This window comes from Panthera leo, chromosome C2, assembly GCF_018350215.1.
Source record: "Panthera leo isolate Ple1 chromosome C2, P.leo_Ple1_pat1.1, whole genome shotgun sequence".
Taxonomy (NCBI): Eukaryota; Metazoa; Chordata; class Mammalia; order Carnivora; family Felidae; genus Panthera; species Panthera leo.
Window position 1 is genome coordinate 9,265,840 of NC_056687.1, and position 20,838 is coordinate 9,286,677.

The 20,838-nt window shown below is 44.5% G+C and overlaps 2 protein-coding genes across 2 annotated transcripts; both read right to left on the bottom strand.

Moving 5' to 3' along the window:
* Positions 1–583: 583 nt before the first annotated feature.
* LOC122230136 (carbonyl reductase [NADPH] 1-like) lies at positions 584–6,078 on the bottom strand. Its single transcript, XM_042955838.1, has 3 exons — positions 5,709–6,078; positions 5,055–5,162; positions 584–1,066 (listed from the first exon to the last, which is right to left on the bottom strand). The coding sequence occupies exons 1-3, from the start codon at positions 5,995–5,997 to the stop codon at positions 585–587; spliced, it is 879 nt and encodes a 292-aa protein (XP_042811772.1). The 5' UTR covers positions 5,998–6,078; the 3' UTR covers position 584.
* Positions 6,079–8,664: 2,586 nt separating this feature from the next.
* Positions 8,665–16,460, bottom strand: LOC122230036 (carbonyl reductase [NADPH] 1-like). Its single transcript, XM_042955685.1, has 3 exons — positions 16,092–16,460; positions 15,421–15,528; positions 8,665–9,158 (listed from the first exon to the last, which is right to left on the bottom strand). Exons 1-3 carry the CDS (start codon positions 16,378–16,380, stop codon positions 8,677–8,679), a joined length of 879 nt encoding a protein of 292 aa, XP_042811619.1. The 5' UTR covers positions 16,381–16,460; the 3' UTR covers positions 8,665–8,676.
* Between the last annotated feature and the right edge of the window lie 4,378 nt (positions 16,461–20,838).

A 20,838-nucleotide genomic window follows, 5' to 3' on the forward strand; every position in this document is an offset into this window, starting at 1 on the left:
TGTCTGTCCATGGTGGCGTGCCCATGTCATAGAGGCTGTCATAGATGCTGATAAAGTATGCTGGCAAGGGAAATTCCACCCCATTCATGGGTTTTTATATTGTCTGTGGTGACTTTCAGGCTACAGCAGCAGATTTGAGTATATCCAACAGAGACCATTGGCCTGCAAAGGCAAATATATTCAGCATATGGCTCTTTCACTAATGTCTACCAACCTCTGAGTTAAACTGTCCCTTCTCCTGACCTAGTAGGGCCTATTAGATTTTGGGACTGGTTGGCAAGAAACAATGCATACGCGTGGACATTTACTTAGAACTGTTTATTCATCTATGATGTTGATTCATTATAGTCATTAATTCCACTCTTTCTACTCATATATCACAGAAGAAATCACAAAAGATTTCACAGAATTAGTAGCCAATTCAGTGTGAGTACTTGATATGGATAGTGATTCTTTTCTTTTTTCCTTTTTCTTTTCTTTTCTTTTCTTTTCTTCCTTTTTCTTTTCTCTTCTTTTCTTCCTTTCTTTTTTTTTTATAAGGACATTGGTGACAGTGTAATCTGTTTGGTCAAATCATGGCAGTATCATAATGGGACCCATGGAGGGAACTGAGGGCGGAGTCCCCATTGTTCAACTTTCTTCTCCATAACAAACTCCCCGTGAGGCCCCTTAGCATCCAAGGGCAAAAGGGCCAAGTAGACAGGAGTCTCTGCTCCTTCTTCTACGGTTTTGATGCCTTTTGGCCCACCCATGTCTGTTCTCACCCACCCAGGGCAGCAGGCATTCAGGAGGATCTTGTCCCCTCTCCTCTGCTCACTCAGTTTCCTGGCATAGATTCTGGACAGGACTGTGAGACCCATCTCTGACACTCCATATGTGACTACTTTCATATCAGGCCAGCCCTCGTTCTGGTGCACTCCGTTCTTTACATCGTCCACAAACTTGTTCATGAGCCCCACCAGCTCCTCCTCTGTGATGGTCTCACTTCTGAACTTCTGCTGCAGTCCTGGGCTACAGTATTCAAGAGCTACAAAGCTCATTATACTAGACACATTGACTACTCTGCCTAAAATACAACACAAATAAATCACATAGAATGGCATCCATGAGAATGATGAATACCAAATTTGCTAAAATCTGTCCATTTGGGAGACAATTACCAGTTTTCTATGAGTGTTAATGAAGACTCTATAAGCGAAGAACATGAAAATTGTTATACTCTTAATATCTCATATAATGTCAAAAAAAGAATCTAATGGGGAGGCAGTGCCCAGATGTTCCCTAAAAAAAAGAAAATGGCTTATCCAGTAACATGTTAAGTGGACTGTATGTAAGGAGGCACTCACGCATTCATGAATAGAGATTCACTTTTCCTTCACAGGTCCCCTTTGAAGCCCCCTAAAAATCTTATGGTCACTTAGATGATGTTGTATGAACAGATGTTTATTGACCAACAAAGAGCTGATCAGTTTATTGAAGGCCTTTCGAAGGTGAAAGACAGCACTGCATTGATAGGCTGTCACTCTGATGAGCCAGGAAAAGCAAATCACCTCACTGGGCGGACTTGCAAGCTATTTTCTCTATGTTTGTGATTTCATCAACTTGGGAGCAATGACAGAATGCCAGGCAATGTGGTCGTGGAAGGGAGTGGAAAACTGACATGTTAAAGAGATGCCATAAAAAGAAATGAAGTACATGCTACAACGTGAATGACAACTGACAACATTGTCCAGCGTTAAAGAGGCCAGTTACACAACACCACTCGTTATGCGATTCTGTGTATGGGATGTCCAGAACAACGAAGTCTAGAGACGGGGAGTAGATTGGTGGTTGCTTAGGGCAGGGGGAAAGGGGTAACAGAGGGCCGATAGCTAAGGGCAAAGGGTCTCCTTAGGGTGATTTCAGTGTGTTAATCTTGAAGTTGTGATGGTTCTACAACTCTGTCAATACTAAAATCCAGTGAATTGCATACCTGAAATGGGTGAAGTGTATGGTAGGTGAACTTTATCTCAATAAAGCTATTAAAGGTGCAAAGCAATGACACATTTCTCACTCACTGTTTTTTAAAAATATATCAGTAGTCATAAAAATGACATTATATTGACATATATAGTTTACTATTTTTACATTTAAATATTGATTGTATTTTTATATTTCAGTGAGTACTTTTAGATTATAAAAAAAGTCAAAAGGTACAAGAAAATTAGGAAACTCTCCCTTTTTCATGTAAATATCCAGGAAAGACAGTCATGGTCACTTAACTCTGACCTCCATCCCACTAAGGAATGGCAGTGCCATACAAGTTCAGTGGGAGAGATCATGCATGACCCTGTGGCTCTCATTGGTGGTGTTTAGAAACAATGAAAATGAATTATATAAACTATCTTATTAATGTAACAGTTTTCTAAGCTGAACACCTTTTAGAAAGGGGTCTGTTATTCCGGTCCTTCCTTTCATCTACAGCGTATTTGGTGTAGGATTAACAGAACATGTTTGTCAAATGTTTCAGAAGCACCTCTCAGGTTTTATTACTTACCACTAAACATATTTATTTTATTTTCAAAAATATTATATGCCTGGGTAATAATATAATAAACTATGTTTCATGATTCAAAATTGCAACAGAGAGAAAGAAATCTTTGAAAAAGAACAAGACTGGGGCAGAGGAACCCACACTGGGGTAACTGGTATACCAGAAAGGCCAATGCATTTACTCATAGGGGCTAGGAACTATTTCTTACATACCTTTAGTATAGACAGTAGATGGATAAATTCTTCTAACTTTCTACAGGCTGTTTGTAATAAAGATACCCTGTTTCTCTTCTATATTGTCTGTCTTGGGAAGTCTAGAATCACCTGTGAGAATGCTTGCCTGTGTATTTGAGGGAAGCCTGGCAGGGAGTAAAAGGTTTTGTAGGTAAATTCCTTGTAGTAGATGCTGCAACCATTCCCTCAACCCAGGCCTGTCCCCTGCACTGACCACATCTGCAAGTGGGCAGGGTGGTTGTCAGGGGGCTTCCCCTTAGAAGTGGGACCCTTTAGACCCTTCCAGTCTGACAGCTCAGGACAGGACACACACAGGATTGGGAAGTACTTTTAGAGCTTCCACAGCAGAGTCCCTGATCCAAACATTTTTGTCATCATAGTGGACTCATGGTTTTCAAGTGTTATTTTGAGGACTCTGAACTGGAAGGCACACAGACTGCATGCCAAGGAGTGTATGGGCCCGCCTGACATCCTTATGTTAAGGGTGTGTGAGTTCACAGGAGTGTGTGAGATTTGTGTGAATGCGAGTGTGTGTGAAAGAGACTGTATGTGAATGTGACTGTGAGTGTGTGACACTGTGTGTGAGATCGTGTGTAAAAGCATTGCCCTGTCATAGTCACTGTGAAAAGCACGTCACCTAGGTCAGAAAGGACTCTTGCGCACTGCTGGGGCCAGGTTGTATGTTGGGCTTACAGTTTATCCAGACCATTACTCTGTATGTGACCAGGGATCTATTGTTAGGAAATCTCTCACTATCTCCTACTCTCCAAACCTCACTGTCCTCAAGCAGAGCCACAGTGATCTACACAACACAGGGTATTTTAGACATCATCACTCATCTGGGGTCACAAACTTCAAGGGCAGTATTTGACTATCAAGGAAATTCAGAGTTTGTAGGTCCAAGCTGGTTTTTGTGACCTTTGATGATTTCACATTCATCACATTCCCTGAAAGATTCATGTTTTCTGATATTAAGATTACCATCTCTTCAGTCTCTTGGGTGATAAGAGGTTTTCAGAAAACACTTCAAAGTTTTAAAATATGCCTCCTGTGGTTTTCCCTGAGGTACCTGGGAGTCCTGTGATAAGGAAGACATTGATCCAATCAAGAAGAGTCCTTTTATTTTCTATTTCCCTTGTCTTACTGGGTAAGGCTTCATCTGAAGAAGCGAGATGTAGGGAAAATGATTTGAGGACCTTGAGTAGTGGGAAGAACCACTAGTTTGGATGTCACATGACCTCGGTCTTCAACCAGCTGTGCTTGTGACCTTGAAATCCATTATTCCTCCAGGTTCTTAATGGGGACTATATATAAAATGCCTAGCACATCACACCTAGAAATGTCCAGCCACCTATCCTTTCTAGAATCAATATGTCAGAGTGAGTGTGAGTGAGATACATTTGCTATGGTAATTTTCTCTCCAAATTTCTCTAGTGGTTTTTCAGTCTACAGGATATTTCAAAGCAGTATCTTCTCATGTGAAGGTTGAGAGCAACTTTTCTAAGTTTCCTGGGTAAGTGTAGTAAGTTACCTTGTTACCTGGGTAAGGTAACAAGACTGTATTTCCATCTTTACTTGAACCTTATACATAATGAACAAGAGTGCTCAGATTTCCAATGTTTGCTCGATTCTTCAGAGATGTTTATATCTTAATATCTTTTTGTGTGTTTATGTGTTATTTATTTTTTATAAAGACAGAGAGTGTGAGCAGGGGAGGGTCAGAGAGAGAGGGAGAATCTCAAGCAGGCTCTGTGCTGTCAGCAAACAGGCCGATGTGGGGCTTGAATTCACGAAACTGTGAGATCGTGACATGAGGTGAAATCAAGAGTCAGACGCTTAACTGACTGAGCCATTGAGGCACCACAGCTTATACCTTCATATCTTTTTTGAGATAAGTGCCTGGTATAATTTAGAGAGAAAAAAGAACAACAGCTCATCCCTTTAAGGAGAGTATCCTTTAAATTCAGCAACAGGAATTTGGGGGAATGGGAGGGAAAAGATATGGAATGTGGGAAGGGGATTACATGGCCTTGATACTGATGGCCTGGTTAAGATTGGTGGTGAGCACCTGGGTGTTGTAGATTCTTATTTTGTTTTTGTGGCTACATTATTTCAGTAAACCTCTTTTTGAAGAAAGGATTAAAAAATGATAATATCTACTATCCCTCAATGTCCTTAAGGCCATAATTCTGTCTTTTGGTTTGTCTTTCCATGTCAAGAAACGGAGCAAACATTGGCCTTTTGAATGGATTCTGAGCCCATAGAGATCTGGTTAACAATTAACCTACCTTGGGGTCTCATTAGAGGCAGCAGTTCTGTGCACACGTCTCGGGTACCAAAGAAGTTTGTTTTCATCGTCACTTCTGCTTGAATATGTAAGGGGGTGGGGTCACCAACTTGTAGGGGAGAAGAATAGGTTAATAAGTAGTAGCCATTGAGAAAATTTGATGCAGTGACAATAGCATTTGTGTGTAATCGGGTGAATTCTCAATAGTGTGTAGGATAGTGAACAGTTTATCCCAACATTTATTATCTGACTGGTTGATGCTGGGTGGCTTTGTAGGTTGACACCACTCACTGCAAGACGCTAAGGTAAGGTGCAATGGTATCTCTTCAGGTGGCCCTGTGGGGTTTTGTATATTTAGTAATAATTTAAAAATTCATGGAGACGCTCAAGTCCCATGAGAGTAGCTTGCAACAACCTGGGGGAGGTCCCTGAGAGTCTGATCCATGACAATGCCAAAGTTCTCTGGCTGGAAAGGCTTGCAACTTCTGGAGGGTTCTGCTCTCCCTGTGCCTCCTGACTATCTTCTTCCCTAGGGAGGTCGTTCTAGATCCCCTCTGAGCTACGGCCCCAGAGCAGCGTTCACACACCAGCCCCAACCCACCCTGGGTGGTCCCCTAAGGGAAGTCTCCTGGCCTAAGAGTTCCCACGTCCTTACTGTCAAAGAAGACGGCTGCATTGTTGACCAGCACGTCCAATCCCCCGTACTCCTTGCGCAGGAAGTCACGCAGGGCGCGGATGCTCTGCAGGTCGTCGACGTCCAGCAGGTGGAAGCGCGGACTCAGGCCCTCGCCCTGGAGCTGCTGCACGGCCGCCCGTCCCCGCGCCTCGTCCCGCGCCGTGAGCACCACGTCCCCGGAGAACTGCCGGCACAGGTCACGCACGGTGGCCAAGCCGATGCCCTTGTTGGCCCCGGTCACCAGCGCCACGCGGGTGTCTGAACACATAGCTGTGGGGAACGCGAGTGAGGCTCTGTGTGTGTAGCGGATGGAGCTGTGGGCCAAACCGAGGGCAAGGCCTGGCCACAGTCAGAGATGCCAGCAAAACTGTTTCTGGGATCCAGTGCTGTGAGTCCTAGAGCCCGAGGCCCCGCCTTCGTTCTTCTATGAAAGGAGGGGACAATATTCCAGAAGGTTTCCTAATGACGCTATAACAAATCTGTACCTCCTGGGGCTGCACCCTGAGGCCAACCGGGACTGAGTCCTCTTAGGATCTGTCCTCTGGGCCCAGCATTAGTTCTGGTTGGACTGCTTTGCTATCCAAAGAAAGGTGTTGGTCATAGGTTAGTAGGGGCTAGAGATGCATGGTAAGTGAACTAATATTATTTTGGAGAAACCTCAACAGAAAAAAAGGAGTACGGATATTGTCTCAGGAACATGTCCTTCTTCTGTAGAATGGGAATGGATGCTTTCTTCCAAGATGCAGTGAAATTACTTTTTTTTAAATTTGTAATGTTTACTTATTGACAGAGAGAGAGAGACAGAGCATGAGTGGGGGAGGGGCAGAGAGAGAGGGAGACGCAGAATCCAAAACAGCCTCCAGGCTCTGAGCTGTCAGCACAGAGCCGGATACGGGCCTCAAACTCACGGACCGTGAGATCATGACCTGAGCCGAAGTCGGACGCTCAACAGACTGAGCCACCCAGGCGCCCCTCAGTGAAATTACTTTTACAGGGGAACTGTCGGAGGACACAGACTCCTTTGCTCTTTTAGGAGAATCTCAAGAGGGAGAAACAGAGAATTACGTCCTGTGCTGAGACTGGGGTGTGAGCAGGGCTTCTCCTTCTGTGTAATTCCCAATGGGCCCCAAGTGGGAGGGAATGTTTATGAACACTTACTGTGGCCAAGGAGTTGCTTGGAATGTTTGATGTAATGGTTACATAATCTCCTGTTCGCCTATACTGCCTATTTCTTATGTTTGTCCAAGGTCACAGTTGCTACGTGTTATATACAAATAGGTGTTATTTTTAAAGCATCAGGGAAAAAAGATCTCTGTGATACTGGTGTACATTTCCAACCCAGCAGTTGACATGCTACTGTTTTGTCCTGGAATTTGTTATTCATCGTGGGTCTGTTTAGAAAAGCCAAATAACAGAGAGAAAATCATAGCCCTTCTGAAGGGAAAGACTTTTTTTTTTTTTAATTTTTGTTTATTTATTTTTGAGACAGAGAGCATGAACGGGGGAGGGTCAGAGAGAGAGGGAGACACAGAATTCAAAGCAGGCTCCAGGCTCTGAGCTGTCAGCACAGAGCCCGATGCGGGGCTCGAACTCACGGACCGTGAGATCATGACCTGAGCTGAAGTCGGACACTTAACCCACTGAGCCACCCAAGCGCCCCTGAAGGGAAAGACTTTTAAAGTATGGACCCTAGTCCACACTTGCTTGCAGGGCCCATCAGTTCTCATTTCTGTCAGCCTGAAACCCCTGGTGAAGACTGGAAAATAATCACAAGAGGAGGGAGTCTGTACCACATGGATGCTTCTGGGAGGGGTGGGAGGTGGTGGGAGGCCCCCCGGGGGCCAGGCTGGGTGTGGGGCAGTAAGAAGCTCCCCTCTGGGCCCTGGAGGTGTCAGGCCCCAGTCCGGGGACGCCTACGGAGGGCACTTTGCACCGCCCTTGTTTGCAGCCTGCTCACCTGCATTAGTGCCTTTCCTCTTCTCGGCAATCCTATGAGTTCCCCTGAATTGTACACTTGAGGAGATTGACAGACAGCAACAGGCAGGGTTTTGCTCAAGGTCGTCGCGTAAGGCAGCAGAGCCAAGACCTTTTTATTTCCAGATGTTTGTCTTGAAAGCTCTCAGAGAGAAAAGTGGGAAGAATAGGACTGCGGACACCCATGTGTCCACCAAACTAGCCCCAACAATGATGAGTATTTCACTTTCCTTATATGTTCATCTTCTGTGGAGGCTTTGCTGAACTGTGTTAATGTTACACACTTGGTGGCCATTTATCCCTACATGAATAGCACATTAGCCTTGAGATTTGACAGTAATTCTTTCATATGCACTGGTACCAACCCATATTCCCTTTTCCCCCTTGTCTCAGGTTGTCTCATGGATATGCCTCTAGTGCCCACTCCCATTTCACACCTTGCAGCTCCTTTTCCTCCAATGACTTTGATATTTAACGAGACCACAGTGAATGTCTATCTGTGGTGGGGTTGCCCATGTCATAGTAGAGGCTGATAAAGTATGCTGGCTAGGGAAATCCCACCCCCTTATGGGTCTATATATCATCTATGGTGACTTTCAAGCTAAACAGCAGATTTGAGTAGGTCCAACGGAGGCCATTCACCTGCAAAGGCAAAATATTCACCATCTGGCACATTCACTAATGTTTATGAACCCCTGTGTTAAATTGTCCCTTCTCTTGACCTAACTTAGGTTCTGTTAATTTTTTGGGCTGGTTGGCAAGGGGTAATCTGCACATGTGGACATCTACTTAGAATTGTTTATTCATCTATGATGTTCATTCATTATGGTCATTAATTCCACTTTTTGTTCTCATATATTATGGAAGAAATCACAGAAGACTTCACAGAATTAGTAACCAATTCAATGTGAGTACTTGACGTGGATAAGGACATTGTAGACAGTGTAATCTGTTTGGTCAAATCATGACTGTATCATAACGGGACCCATGAAGGGAACTGAGAGGGGGGTCCCCATTGTTCAACTTTCTTCTCCATAACCAACTCCCCGTGAGGCTCCTTGGCATCCGGGGGCAAAAGGGCCAAGTAGACGGGAGTCTCTGCTCCTTCTTCTGGGCTTTTAATGGCTTTCGGTCCACCCATGGCTGTTCTCACCCACCCAGGGCAGCAGGCATTCAGGAGGATCCTGTCTCCCCTCCTCTGCTCACTCAGTTTCCTGGCATAGATTCTGGACAGGACGGTGACACCCATCTTTGACACTCCATATGTAGGTATTTGGATATCAGGCCAGCCCTCGTTTTGGTGCACTCTGTTCTTTACGTCTTCCACAAACTTGTTCATGAGCCCCACTAGCTCCTCCTCTGTGATGGTTTCACTTCTGAACTTCTGCTGCAGTCCTGGGCCGCAGTTCTTAAGAGCTACCAAGCTCATTATACTAGACACATTGACCACTCTGCCTAAAATAGAACACAAATAGTCACATAGAATTGCATGCACGAGAATGATGAGTACCAAAATTCCTGCATTTGTCCATTTGGGAGACAATTACCAGTTTCCTAGGAGTGTTAATGTAGTCTTCTTATATAGGTGATGGACACGATACAGTCTTGAACCTTGTAACACTCATAATGTCTCAGATGATATCAGAGAAATGATCTAATGGGGAGTGCAGTGCCCAGGTGTCCCATTAAGAGGAGAGAGTGATTTATATAGAAACATGCTATCTGAAGGTAAGGAGGCACTCACTGCAATCATGAGTAGAGAACCACTTTTCTTCACAGGTCACCTTCGAGATCATCTTAACATCTTACGGTCCCATGGCCAGTGCTCTATGAACAAGTGTCTATCAACCAACAAACAACTGATCAGTTTAATGATGACCTTTTGAAGGAGAAAAACTGCATGGTGTGGGCTGTTGCTCTGCTGTAACCAGGCAAAAACAAATCACCTCACGGGCTAATGTGCGTGGCTATTTCCTCTATGTTGGGATTTCATCAACTCGGGAGCAGTGAGAAAACACCAGGCAATATGGTCACGGGAAGGGGCGATGGAAAAGTCACATGTTAAAGAGATGCCATAAAAAGAAATGCTACTACATGGATGAATCTTGATAACATTACCCAAAAGAAAGTGGTCAGTCACAAAAGACTACTCATTATATGATTCTTTATATATGGGATGTCCAGAAAAGTAAATGTTCAGACAGAAAATAGATTGGAGGTTGCTAGGACAGTGGGAATGTGAGACCAGAGGGCTGGTGCTAAGGGCACAGGTTCTCCTTGGGGTGATGACAGTGTGCTAATCTTGAAGTCGTGATTGCTCCACACCTCTGTCCATTTACTAAACTCCACTGAATTGCATACCTGAAATGGGTGAAGTGTAGGATGTGTGAATTGTATCTCTGTAAATCTGTTAACAGTGTTAATCTCACAGTTCTAATTCTTTTTCAAAAATATAGTCAGTATTCATAAAAGTGAACTTATATTGACATGTATAAATAGTTTACTATTTTTCTATTTACATGAGTATCTTTAGCTTAATAGAAAGGTTATGAGAATTTATGAACAATAAGAGCTTCACTAAAATTAGCAAACTGTCCCTGTTTTATGAAAATATTCAGGAAGAACAGTCATAGTCAGTTAACTCTGAGCTCCATCCCACTAAGGAATGGCAGTGCCATACAAGTTTCTTGAAAAAGAGAATGCATGACACTATAGCCCTCCTCTCTGCCCATCGCCCACTTTCCCCTCTCCCTCACCCCCCCCCATCTACCCTTAGTTCTCAGTCCTTAAGAGTCTCTTATGGTTTGCCTCCCTCCCTCTCTGTTACTTTTTTTTCCCCTTCTGCTCCCCCATGGTCTTCTGTTAAGTTTCTCAAGATCCACATATGAGTGAAAATATATGGTATCTGTCTTTCTCTGCCTGGCTTATTTCACTTAGCATAATACCCTCTAGTTCCACCCATATTGCTACAAATGGCTAGATTTCATTCTTTCTCATTGCCAAGTAGTATTCCATTATATATATAAACCACATCTTCTTTATCCATTGACCCAGGAATAGCACTGCTAGGAATTTACCCGACGGATACAGGAGTGCTAATGCCTAGGGGCACATGTACCCCAATGTTTGTAGCAGCACTTTCAGCAATAGCCAAATTATGGAAGGAGCATAAACACCTTTTAGAAAGGGGTCAGTTATTCCAGTCCTTCCTTTCATCTACGACATGTTAAGTGTCAGTTTAATGGAACTTATTTGTCAAATGTTTTAGTAAGCACCTCTCAGGTTTTATTACATACCAATAATTAGATTTATTGTATTTTCAAAAATATCATCTGCCTGTCTCACAATAAAAACAATACACATTAATGATTCAAATTTGCAAAACACAGAAGTGTATGAAATAAGACAGGGGCAGAGGAACCCACAATGGGTAACTGGTATACCAGAAAGACAGCAACATTTACTCATAGGGGCTTGGAGCCATTTTCTTATGTACCTTTAGTATAGTCAGTAATGGAGAAACTCTACTAACTGTCTGTAAGCTGTTGCCCTCTTGTCTATTCTGTGTTGTCCCTCTCAGGAAGTCCAGTATCAGGTGTGAAAATGGTTACCTGTGTATATGAGGGAAGCCTGGCAGGGAGTAAAAGGTTTCGTAGGTAAATTCCTCATAGTAGATGCTGCAACCATTCCCTCAACCCAGGCCTGTCCCCTGCACTGACCACATCTGCAAGTGGCAGGCTGGCTGTCAGCGGGCTTCACCTGAGAGCTGGGTGAGTTGGTAGACCCTTCTGGTGTGACAGCTCAGGACAGGAAACACAAGTGCAGGAATAGGAAGTACTTATGGAGTTTATACAGCCAAGTGTCTGATCCAAACATTTTTGTCTCCAGAGTAGACTCATGGCTTTCATGTATCGTTTTGAGGACTCTGAGCTGGAATGCACGCAGCCCGTGCGCTACGAAGTTTAAGGGTGGGGCGCCTGGATGGCTTAGTCAGTTAAGCGACTGCTTCTTGATTTCAACTCAGGTCATGATCTCACGGTTCGTGGGTTGGAGCCCCGCGTTGGGCTCTGTGCTGACAGTTTGGAGCCTGCTTGGGATGCTCGTTCTCGCTCTCTGCCCCTCCCTCACTCGTGCCCTCTCTGTCAAATATAAGTAAGTAAACTTAAAAGAAAAGAAGTTTATGGACCATCCATAAGACCTTGTGATAAGGGTGTGTGAGTGCATTTGAGTGTGTCGTATGTCTGCATGTGAGTGTGTGCGAAAGAGACTGGATGTGTGACTGCAAGTGTGTGACCTGTATGAGGTAGCGTGTGAAGGAATTGCCCCGTCACAGTCAGCGTGAAAGCATGTCACCCAGATACGAAAGGACTCTTGTTCTGGTGGGGCTGGCGTGCGTCTCAGGCTTATAGTCTATCCAGGCCATTACTCTGTATGTGGCCAGGGATCTATTTAGGAACATCTCTCCCTCTCCAAACTTCAGTGTCCTAAAGCACAGCCACAGTGATCTCCACAACACAAGCTATTTTAGACGTCATCTCATCTGGGGTCACAAACTTCAAGGGCAGCATTTGACTCTCAAGGCTATTCAGAATCTGTAAGTCCAAGCTGGTCTCATGACCTTTGATGATTTAACATTTGTCACATTCCCTGAAGGATCCATGTTTTCTAATATCAAGAGGACCAGTTCTTTAGTGTCTTGACTGATAAGGGTTTTTCAGAAAACACTTCAAGTTTTGAAATGTGCCTCCTGTGGTTTTCCCTGAGGTACCTGGGGGTCTTGCGATAAGGAAGGCATTGGCCCAATAGAGCAGAGTCCTTTTATTTTCTGTTTCCCTTGCCTTACTGGGTAAGGCTTCATCTGAAGAAGCGAGATGTAGGGAAAATGATTTGAGGACCTTGAGTAGTGGGAAGAACCACTAGTTTGGATGTCGCATGACCTCGGTCTTCAGCCAGCTGTGCTTGTGACCTTGAAATCCATTATTCCTCCAGGTTTTTAATGGGGACCATATATAAAATGCCTAGCACATCACACCTAGAAATGTCCAGCCACCTATCCTTTCTAGAACCAATATGTCAGAGTGTGTGTGTGACTGAGATATGTTTACTATTATAATTTTCCCACCAAATTCCTCTAGTGGTTTTTCAGACTACAGGATATTGCAAAGCAGTACCTTCTCAAAGGAAGGTTGAGAACAACTTCTGTAAGGCTTCTTTCCTAACAGTAGCCTTAATAAGACCATATTATTGCCTAGTATTTTAAGCTTATATCTGATGAGCAAGAGTGCTCGGCTTTCCAATGTTTGTTCAATTCCTTAGAGATGATTATACCTTAATATCTTTTTGAAATAAATGTAGAGTATAATTTAAAGAGTGAAAGAATAACAACAACTTATCCTTTTAAAGAGAATATCTTTCAAATTCAGGAATAGGAATTTTGGTGGAATGAGAGTGAAATGATATGGAATGTGGGAAGGGATTTATATGACTTTGATACTAATTGCATGGTTAAGACTGGTGATAGGCACCTGGTTGTTTTAAGTTCTTATCTTCATTTTCTGCCTAAATGGTTTAACTAAAACTGTTATTGAAAAGAGGATTAAAATATAAGAAGAAATGGAGTCCCTGAGTGGCTCAGTTGGTTAAGCGTCAACTCTTAATTTTGCTCAGGTCATGATCTCTTGGCTCATGAGTTCAAGGCTCCTTTGGGCTCTGCAATGAAAGCATGGGGCTGGCTTCTCTCTCTCCTACTCTCTCTGCCTCTCCCTACTGGCTCTCTCTCTTCCTCTCTCTCTCTCTCTCAAAATAAATAAATAAATAAATAAATAAATAAATAAATAAATAATCTGAAAAAAATGTAAGAATGGGGTGCCTGGATGATTCAGTTGGTTAAAAAAATAAGAAGAATCAACATTTACTATCTCTCAATATCCTTAAAGTCACAATTCTGTCTTTTGGTTTGTCCTTACACACCAAAAAACAGAGCACACATTGGCCTTTTGCATGTGTTCTGATCCGCAGAGACCTGGTGGATGTCATTGGAGATTGTTCTTTGTATCCTGGTTTCTGAAGTATGGGGGAGGAGGGACAGCATTTCCTTTGGCTGCTCTAGCTAGGACTTCTCCCAGATAGTCTCCCCAAAGAGGGTAATGTTCTGATAACATGAACCACTGTGGCTGCCATCCCCTCAAATAATGGAAGAACTCTCTTATTTCCAAAGGCAAGGGAACCCTGGTCTTACACTGAGAATATAGCTTGCATTTCCATGTCCCTGAGTCTAGTTTTCCTGAGGCAAGATCAATATTTGATTAGAGCCTGCCTTAGCAAATGCAGAAGAACACTCATTCCTCATTCTGGCCCGAGGCCAAATACACAGCAGACACCCACACTACTTAGTAAGTGAGAAAACAATCAGCCAGAGTATGATTTTTGCCTTTTAAGGGGAATACGTGTAGGATGTGTGATGCTGGCACACGGGACTCGTCCAACATTAACGTTGTGGTGAGTAAAGGAGTCGGGGGACATTTGAGAGCTGCCCTTTGGGTGCCAATGAAGCCAGTGGTAGAAGAAGTGATGGAAGTTTCCAGGAATGAAGAGGCAATGGAGGCAGAACTGAGAGTAAACTGTACACGCACGTACTCATTCAAGCCAGACATCCTAATCTTTCTAAAAGTATCAGCTTATTTAATTAGTGTACTGAATGGGTGGTGGTTCCCCATCACATTAACGTGGGGGTAAATATTGCAGTAGTTTACAACCAAGGAATTGTGGCAGTTTGTTTGTGCAAACAATGATCAAGGTGAAGGGAAGGTGATGGGCCTGGACTTTGGCAGGTCTGACGACAGAGATCGCTACGAGTTGTGCTCAGGATTGGACTTTGCTCTTGAAGGACTTTTGCGAGAAAGTGAGCACTCAGGGAGTACGGAGAATAACCAGAAAGGAAAAGACAGAAGAAGCAGCATCTCTTAGGAAGGTTTCAATTGTCCAGAAACGACAGCTGAGTCTCTGTTGGAGGAGAGTTGGGATGCAGATAGCTTGGGGGACAAAATCTATAGGACAACTGTAGGACCTGGTCACTGACAATCAGGAGGTGGGCATGATGACCTCATTTTTCATGGTGGGTGGATGGAGTGGTCCGTGACCAGGATGATATTGGGAAATCACAGGTGCCATCTGGACACATTTGAGATGTTTAGGTGGGGGGTTGGGTGGGCAGCTGGAGGGGTCGGATCTGAGGAGGGAAGGGAGGGCATCCTGAGGAGAAGGAGACGTAGGAAGAGAATGCTCTAGGGAATGTTCTAGGCAGGTGACAGATTTTAGGGGAGCCTGAGAAGTTTGGATGGTGAAGAGTCCACTAGCCTGAATAAAATCACTCAGAGGAAGGCAGAAGGAAGAGAAAGGGTCCAGGAAGGAATTCCCAGGGAAGTGCACCTGTGAGGGGTACAGAGGCAGGAAAGGCCTTTGTGAGGAGAATTTGAAATGAAGATGAGAAGGAGAAGAAAGAGCCAGTTGTGAAAGGCCAGCAGGACAGAAGACACTGCTTGCTGCTGGAGACACGTGTACAGAGTCCTGAGGAGAAGGGCACCTGTGTGGTGGGGACACAGCAGTGAAGCAGGTGTGGCTGAGAAGCGAGAGGGAGCAGGGCCCTTAGATAAGGTCAGAGAGGCAGGAGCCAGATCATTCCAGAAATGGCACTGCTTGGGCCGCTGATCACACCTACCTTGGGGTTTCATCAGAGGCAGCAGTTCTGTGCACACGTTTCGAGTACCAAAGAAGTTTGTTTTCATTGTCAATTCTGCTTTAATATGTAAGGGTGTGTGATCATCAACTGGTAAGGAAGAAGGAGAATAGGTCAGTAAGCAGTTGCCTCCTGAGAATATTCCATGAAGTGACGACAGCATTTTTTTTTTTCACTTGCAAACGTGAATTCTCAGCCATTTCTGTGTTAGGTAACACTATTGTCCCGGTGTGAATTATCTGGCTGGCTGATGCCGTGTAGCTTTGTAACTTGGCACCACTTGGGGATGCTAAGGGAAGGGTGCACAATGGGTTTTCTGTGTACCTTTGTTTACAATATGTTGTCTATTGCAAAATAGGTTAATATTTACCAAATGACTCAGATCCAATCAGAAAGAAACTTGGAAAAACCTGGGTGAGGTCCCTGAGAATCTGATCCATGCCAGTGTGAAGGTCCTGTGGCTGGAAATGCTTGCAACTGCTGGAGGGTCCTGCTCTCCCTGTATCTCCAGTCCATCTTCTTCCCTAGGGAAGCCGTTCTAGATCCCCTCCGAGGTCTGGACCCCAGAGCAGCGGTTTAGACACCAGCCCCAAACCCACCCTGGCTGGTCCCCTAAGGGAGGTCTCCTGGCCTAAGAGTTCCCACGTTCTTACTATCGAGGGCAATGCCCGCGTTGTTGACCAGCACGTCCAGGCCCCCGTACTCCTTGCGCAGGAAGTCACGCAGGGCGCGGATGCTCTGCAGGTCGTCGACGTCCAGCAGGTGGAAGCGCGGACTCAGGCCCTCGCCCTGGAGCTGCTGCACGGCCGCCCGTCCCCGCGCCTCGTCCCGCGCCGTGAGCACCACGTCCCCGGAGAACTGCCGGCACAGGTCACGCACGATGGCCAAGCCGATGCCCTTGTTGGCCCCGGTCACCAGCGCCACGCGGGTGTCTGAACACATAGCTGTGGGGAACGCGAGCGAGGCCCTGTGTGTGGAGCCGACGGTGCTGTGGGCCACGCCGAGGGCTAGTGGTGCGGAGACCTGGCCAGAGTCAGAGATGACAGTAGAACTATGTTCTTGGATCCAGCGCTGTGACTCCTAGAGCCGAAGCCCCACCCCCATCCCTCCATGAAAGGAGGGGCCAGAGTTCCAGTAGTTTAATGAAGCTGTATCAAATCCATACCTACTGGGGCTGTACCCTGAGCCCAACCAGGACTGTGTCCTCTTAGGATGCTACCTCTGAGCCAAGCAATGGCTTGAGGTCGACTGATGGGCTCCCCAAACTAAGGTGGTTGGCTTTGGGTTAATAGGGGGCTAGTGATTCATGGTAGGCGAGTTAAAATTATTTTCGGAAAACCTCAAAAGTAAAGAAGGAGTACGTATATTGTCTTGGGACAATATCCCCTGTCCTTCTTGCTTTGCAGAATGAGAAAGGTTGCTTTCTTCCAAGATGCAGTGAAGTTGCTTGCACAGGGGAACTGCCTCTGAGGACACAGTCCCTTTACTTTTTTCGGAGAATCTCAATAGTGAGGAACAGAGAATTAGGTCCTGTGCTGTGATGGGGGTGTGGACAGGGCTCCTCCCTCTGTGTGATTTTCAGTGGGTCCTGGGTGGGAGGGAATGTTTATGAAGCTCACTGTGGCCAACAAATTGTTGGGAATGTTTGATTTAATGGTTACATTAGCCCCTTTTTCCTGAAATCCCTACTTTTTGGTTCTGTTTAAGGTTACAGTTAATGTGTTATATATAAATAGGTGTTATTTTCACAGTATCAAGGGGCTCTGTGGTGGGAAGCCATTGGCCCCAGTCAAGGTGAGTTTCTTTATCGGCTGTCCCTCTAGCCTTACTGGGCAAGAAATCACTTGAGGAACAGGATCCTCAGCATAAAAGATTTGAGGACCCTGAGTAGTGAGAAGAACCATTAGGCTGGAAGCTACATGAACTTGGTCTACATCAGGCTGTGCATGGGACCTTGAGATCTGTTTTTCCTTCATGTTCTTGATGGGGACAATATATAAAATGCCTAGCACATCAAATGTAGTAATGTCCATACACCCCACCTTTCTAGAACTATAATATGTCAGAGTGTGGGTGTGTGAGGGAGGTGCCTTTACTGTGGTAATTCCCCCCTGCCAGCTGATTCCCCTAGTGATTTTCCAGACTATTGGACATTGAAAAGCAGGACCTCAAATCAAGGTTGACAACACCTTCTTTAAGGTTTACATAGTGTGTGTGCCTTAACAAGACTGTTTTGCTCCTAGAACTTTTACAGCTACTGTTTGATGAACAAGAGTGTTCAGATTTCACAGGTGTGCTTGATTCCTCAGAATAGTCATTCCATAATATATTTTGGAAATAAATGCATATTATAATTTAATGAGAAAAAAGAAGAATAACAGCTAATGAGCACTAAAGAGAATATTCTCCAAAGTCAGGAAGAGGAATTCTGGGGAAATGAGAGGGAAAAGACATGGAATGTGGAAAGGGGTTTCCATGGCCCTGACATTGATTGATGGGTTAAGATAGGGGGTGGGCTCCTGGCCGCTGTAGATTCTTATATCTTCTGTGGCTAGGTTATTTCAGAAACACTGTTTTTACAGAAAGCATTAAAAAGTAAGGAGAAGTTGGGCACCTGGGTGGCTCAGCCGGTTAAGCGTCCAAATCTTGATTTCGGTTCAGGTCACGATCTCACGATTCATCAGTTTCAGCCCCACATTAGATCTGGGCTGACATTGCAAAACTTGCTTGGGATTCTATCTCCCTCTCTCTGTCCTTCCCTTGCTCTCTCTCTCTCTCTCTCTCAAAATAAATAAAAAAGTAAGAAGAAATTTCTTTTAAAAAGAAAGAAATTTACATTTTTTAAAAAAAAGTTTTGTGTTTTTTTTACATTTTTTACATTTTTTTAAAAAAAGTAAGAAGAAGAAATCCACATCTATTATCCTTTGGTATCCTATCCATAAGGTCATCCTACTCTGATATTCTCCTTCCAAGGTAAACAACAAGGTTAACATTGACTTTTTGGATGTGTTCTGCCCCCACAGAGATCTGGTACAAAACATTCAAGATTGTTTTTTGTATCTAAGGTTCTGAAGTATGGGGGAGGACGGACAGTATTTCCTTTGGCTGCCCTAGCTAGGACTTCTCTCAGATAGTCTCCCGGAAGAGGGTAATGTCCTGATAACATGAACCACTGTGGCTGCCATCCCCCCAAATAATGGAAGAACTCTGCTATTTCCAAAGGCAAGAAAACCCTGCTCTTATGCTGAGAATATAGCTTGCATTTCCATGTCCCTGAGTCTAGTTTTCCTTAGGCAAGATCAATATTTGATTAGAGCCTGCCTCAGCAAATGCAGAAGAACACTCATTCCTCATTCAGGTCCACGACCAAATACACAGCAGGCGATGACACTATTCAGTAAGTGAGAAAACAATCAGCCAGAAGTGATTTTTGCCTTCTAAGGGGGATATGTGTAGGATGTGTGGTGATGGCACAAAGAACTTGTCCCACATCAATGTTGTGGTGAGTAAAGGAGTCAGGGGAGATTTGAGAGCTGCCCTTTGTTTGAGGTGAACTCAGTGAACTCAGTACTGGTAGAAATAGTAGAACTTTTTCAGACAGGACAGGGAAAGGGGGCAGGACTGACAGTAAGATGTACCTGCATGTGCTCAATTCCAATCCACCAATCTTTATCTTTTGTGGAAAATCAGTAATGGGAAACCTCACTAAATGCAGTCAGGAAGCCGGCAGCGGGAGCAACTCATGCCCTACCACTCCCAGTCAACTGCAGTCCCAAGAAGAAGAGAGAGAGACTTGATCAAGGGAGCTGCCCTTGCACATGAACACAACTGTACTAGTCCAGACAGAGTAAAATATGCCTGTTTTAAATCCCTGGAGCAGCAGCCCAGCCAATGAAAAGCACTACGCTTCTACGTCCCAGTTTACTCCATTGGGCTTTTCGTTTAAAACAGCCCTCCCGACTTACCCCTTTTCTCCTTAAAAATGTACCTGTCCTTTGTTCCCTGGACTTGCCTATAGTTTTGCCACAGCTTGGCTTTCCCAGATTGCAATTCCCTTTATTCCCGAAGAAACCCAACTTTGCTGGTAAAATAACTGGCAGGTTACATTTTTACAACTGACGTTCCTCGGTGACACACGTGGGGATCCAGGGAAGATCCCCAAGGCCTCTTACTCTGGTGGGCAAGCAGGTGTGGTATCCATGGAGGTGTTTGGGCTCACTGCTTTCTCACCAACCATAGGGTTTGAGGGTAAGCTTTTCTCCTGGACTTCCAGCTCCATGCTTTTTGTCTGTGATTTCTTTCTTTCTTTTTTTAGATCTCTGAGAGTATTCCTTTGGCCTCTGATTCCTTCTCAGAATCAAACTGTTCCTAACGGAACTCCTTTCTCGTTTGGTCTAATTCCTTCTGGGATTGGACTGCTCCTGTTGGAAAAGTACCAGTTTGAACCGCATTGGTCTTCGGTCCTATTCTGCTTTGGGATTGAACTGTTCCTGTTGGAATGGTACCATTTGGAGCTGCATAGGCCTTCTGTCTAAATTCTTTTTGGGATTGGACTGTTGCAGTTAGAACTGTGCCAGTTGGAAATGCACTAGCCTTGGGTCCGAGTTCTGTTTGGTACTGGACTATTCCTCTTGGAACCTGCTGGCCTCTGGTCTGAGTCATTCTGGAACTAGGTTGTTCCCGGAAAACTGCTAAAGAAAATGGGATCCCCTGCAAGAAAATGCTTCGTGACACCCCTCCCCTTTGGGACTATGGCTCATTTTATGTTTAAAATCTATGGTTATTCTGTAGGCACATTCCTAACTAAATGGACCGCCTTAAACAAAAGCATTTCAGGACTTGTTAACCTTAAAAGTAAAACTGCCAGTTAATTTACCAGTAACAGATGCATACATTCAAGAGTAAAGAGAACTGCAAGTCAGGAAAATCAAGCTGCAGCAAAACCTGTAGACAAGTCCAGGGAACAAAGGACAGGTATGCTTTTTTAAGAAGAAAAGGGGCAGTTGGGAAGGCTTTTATAAATTAAAAGTCCCTTGGCATAAATTGGGTGTCTGAAGTGCAGTGGCTTTTCAGTGGCTGAGTGTTGCCTGGGGGGAAAAGGAAAGTGTCTCTATTTCTGGCTGGTATAGTAGAGTAGTATCCATGGGCAAGGTCAAATCCTTCTAAGGTCAAGTTCGTCTCTTCTTGTTGAGTCTGCAGTTGAGCCTGCAATTGAGTAGGAGTGGTAGGGCATGAGAACTTTCCCTGCAGACACCTCCTGATTCCATTTTTAGTGAGGTTTTTTGTTACAAACTTTCAGAAACTTCAGTGGCCATAATGGGCGACTTTCAATATCTCCAAACTTGGTTTACTCAAAATTAAGTTAAAAAACTGTTTCTTCTTGAAAGAAGATAAAATCAA

Excerpts from the sequence above, each read along its gene's own strand:
- LOC122230136 (XM_042955838.1), bottom strand. The coding sequence starts at position 5,997 with ATGTGTTCAGACACCCGCGTGGCGCTGGTGACCGGGGCCAACAAGGGC. Across the intron at positions 5,163-5,708 it reads TGCAGCCGTCTTCTTTGACA|TTGGTGACCCCACCCCCTTA; the intron begins GTAAGGACGTGG and ends CTCCCCTACAAG. Across the intron at positions 1,067-5,054 it reads GCCTCTAATGAGACCCCAAG|GCAGAGTAGTCAATGTGTCT; the intron begins GTAGGTTAATTG and ends GTTGTATTTTAG.
- LOC122230036 (XM_042955685.1), bottom strand. The coding sequence starts at position 16,380 with ATGTGTTCAGACACCCGCGTGGCGCTGGTGACCGGGGCCAACAAGGGC. Across the intron at positions 15,529-16,091 it reads CGCGGGCATTGCCCTCGATA|TTGATGATCACACACCCTTA; the intron begins GTAAGAACGTGG and ends CTTCCTTACCAG. Across the intron at positions 9,159-15,420 it reads GCCTCTGATGAAACCCCAAG|GCAGAGTGGTCAATGTGTCT; the intron begins GTAGGTGTGATC and ends GTTCTATTTTAG.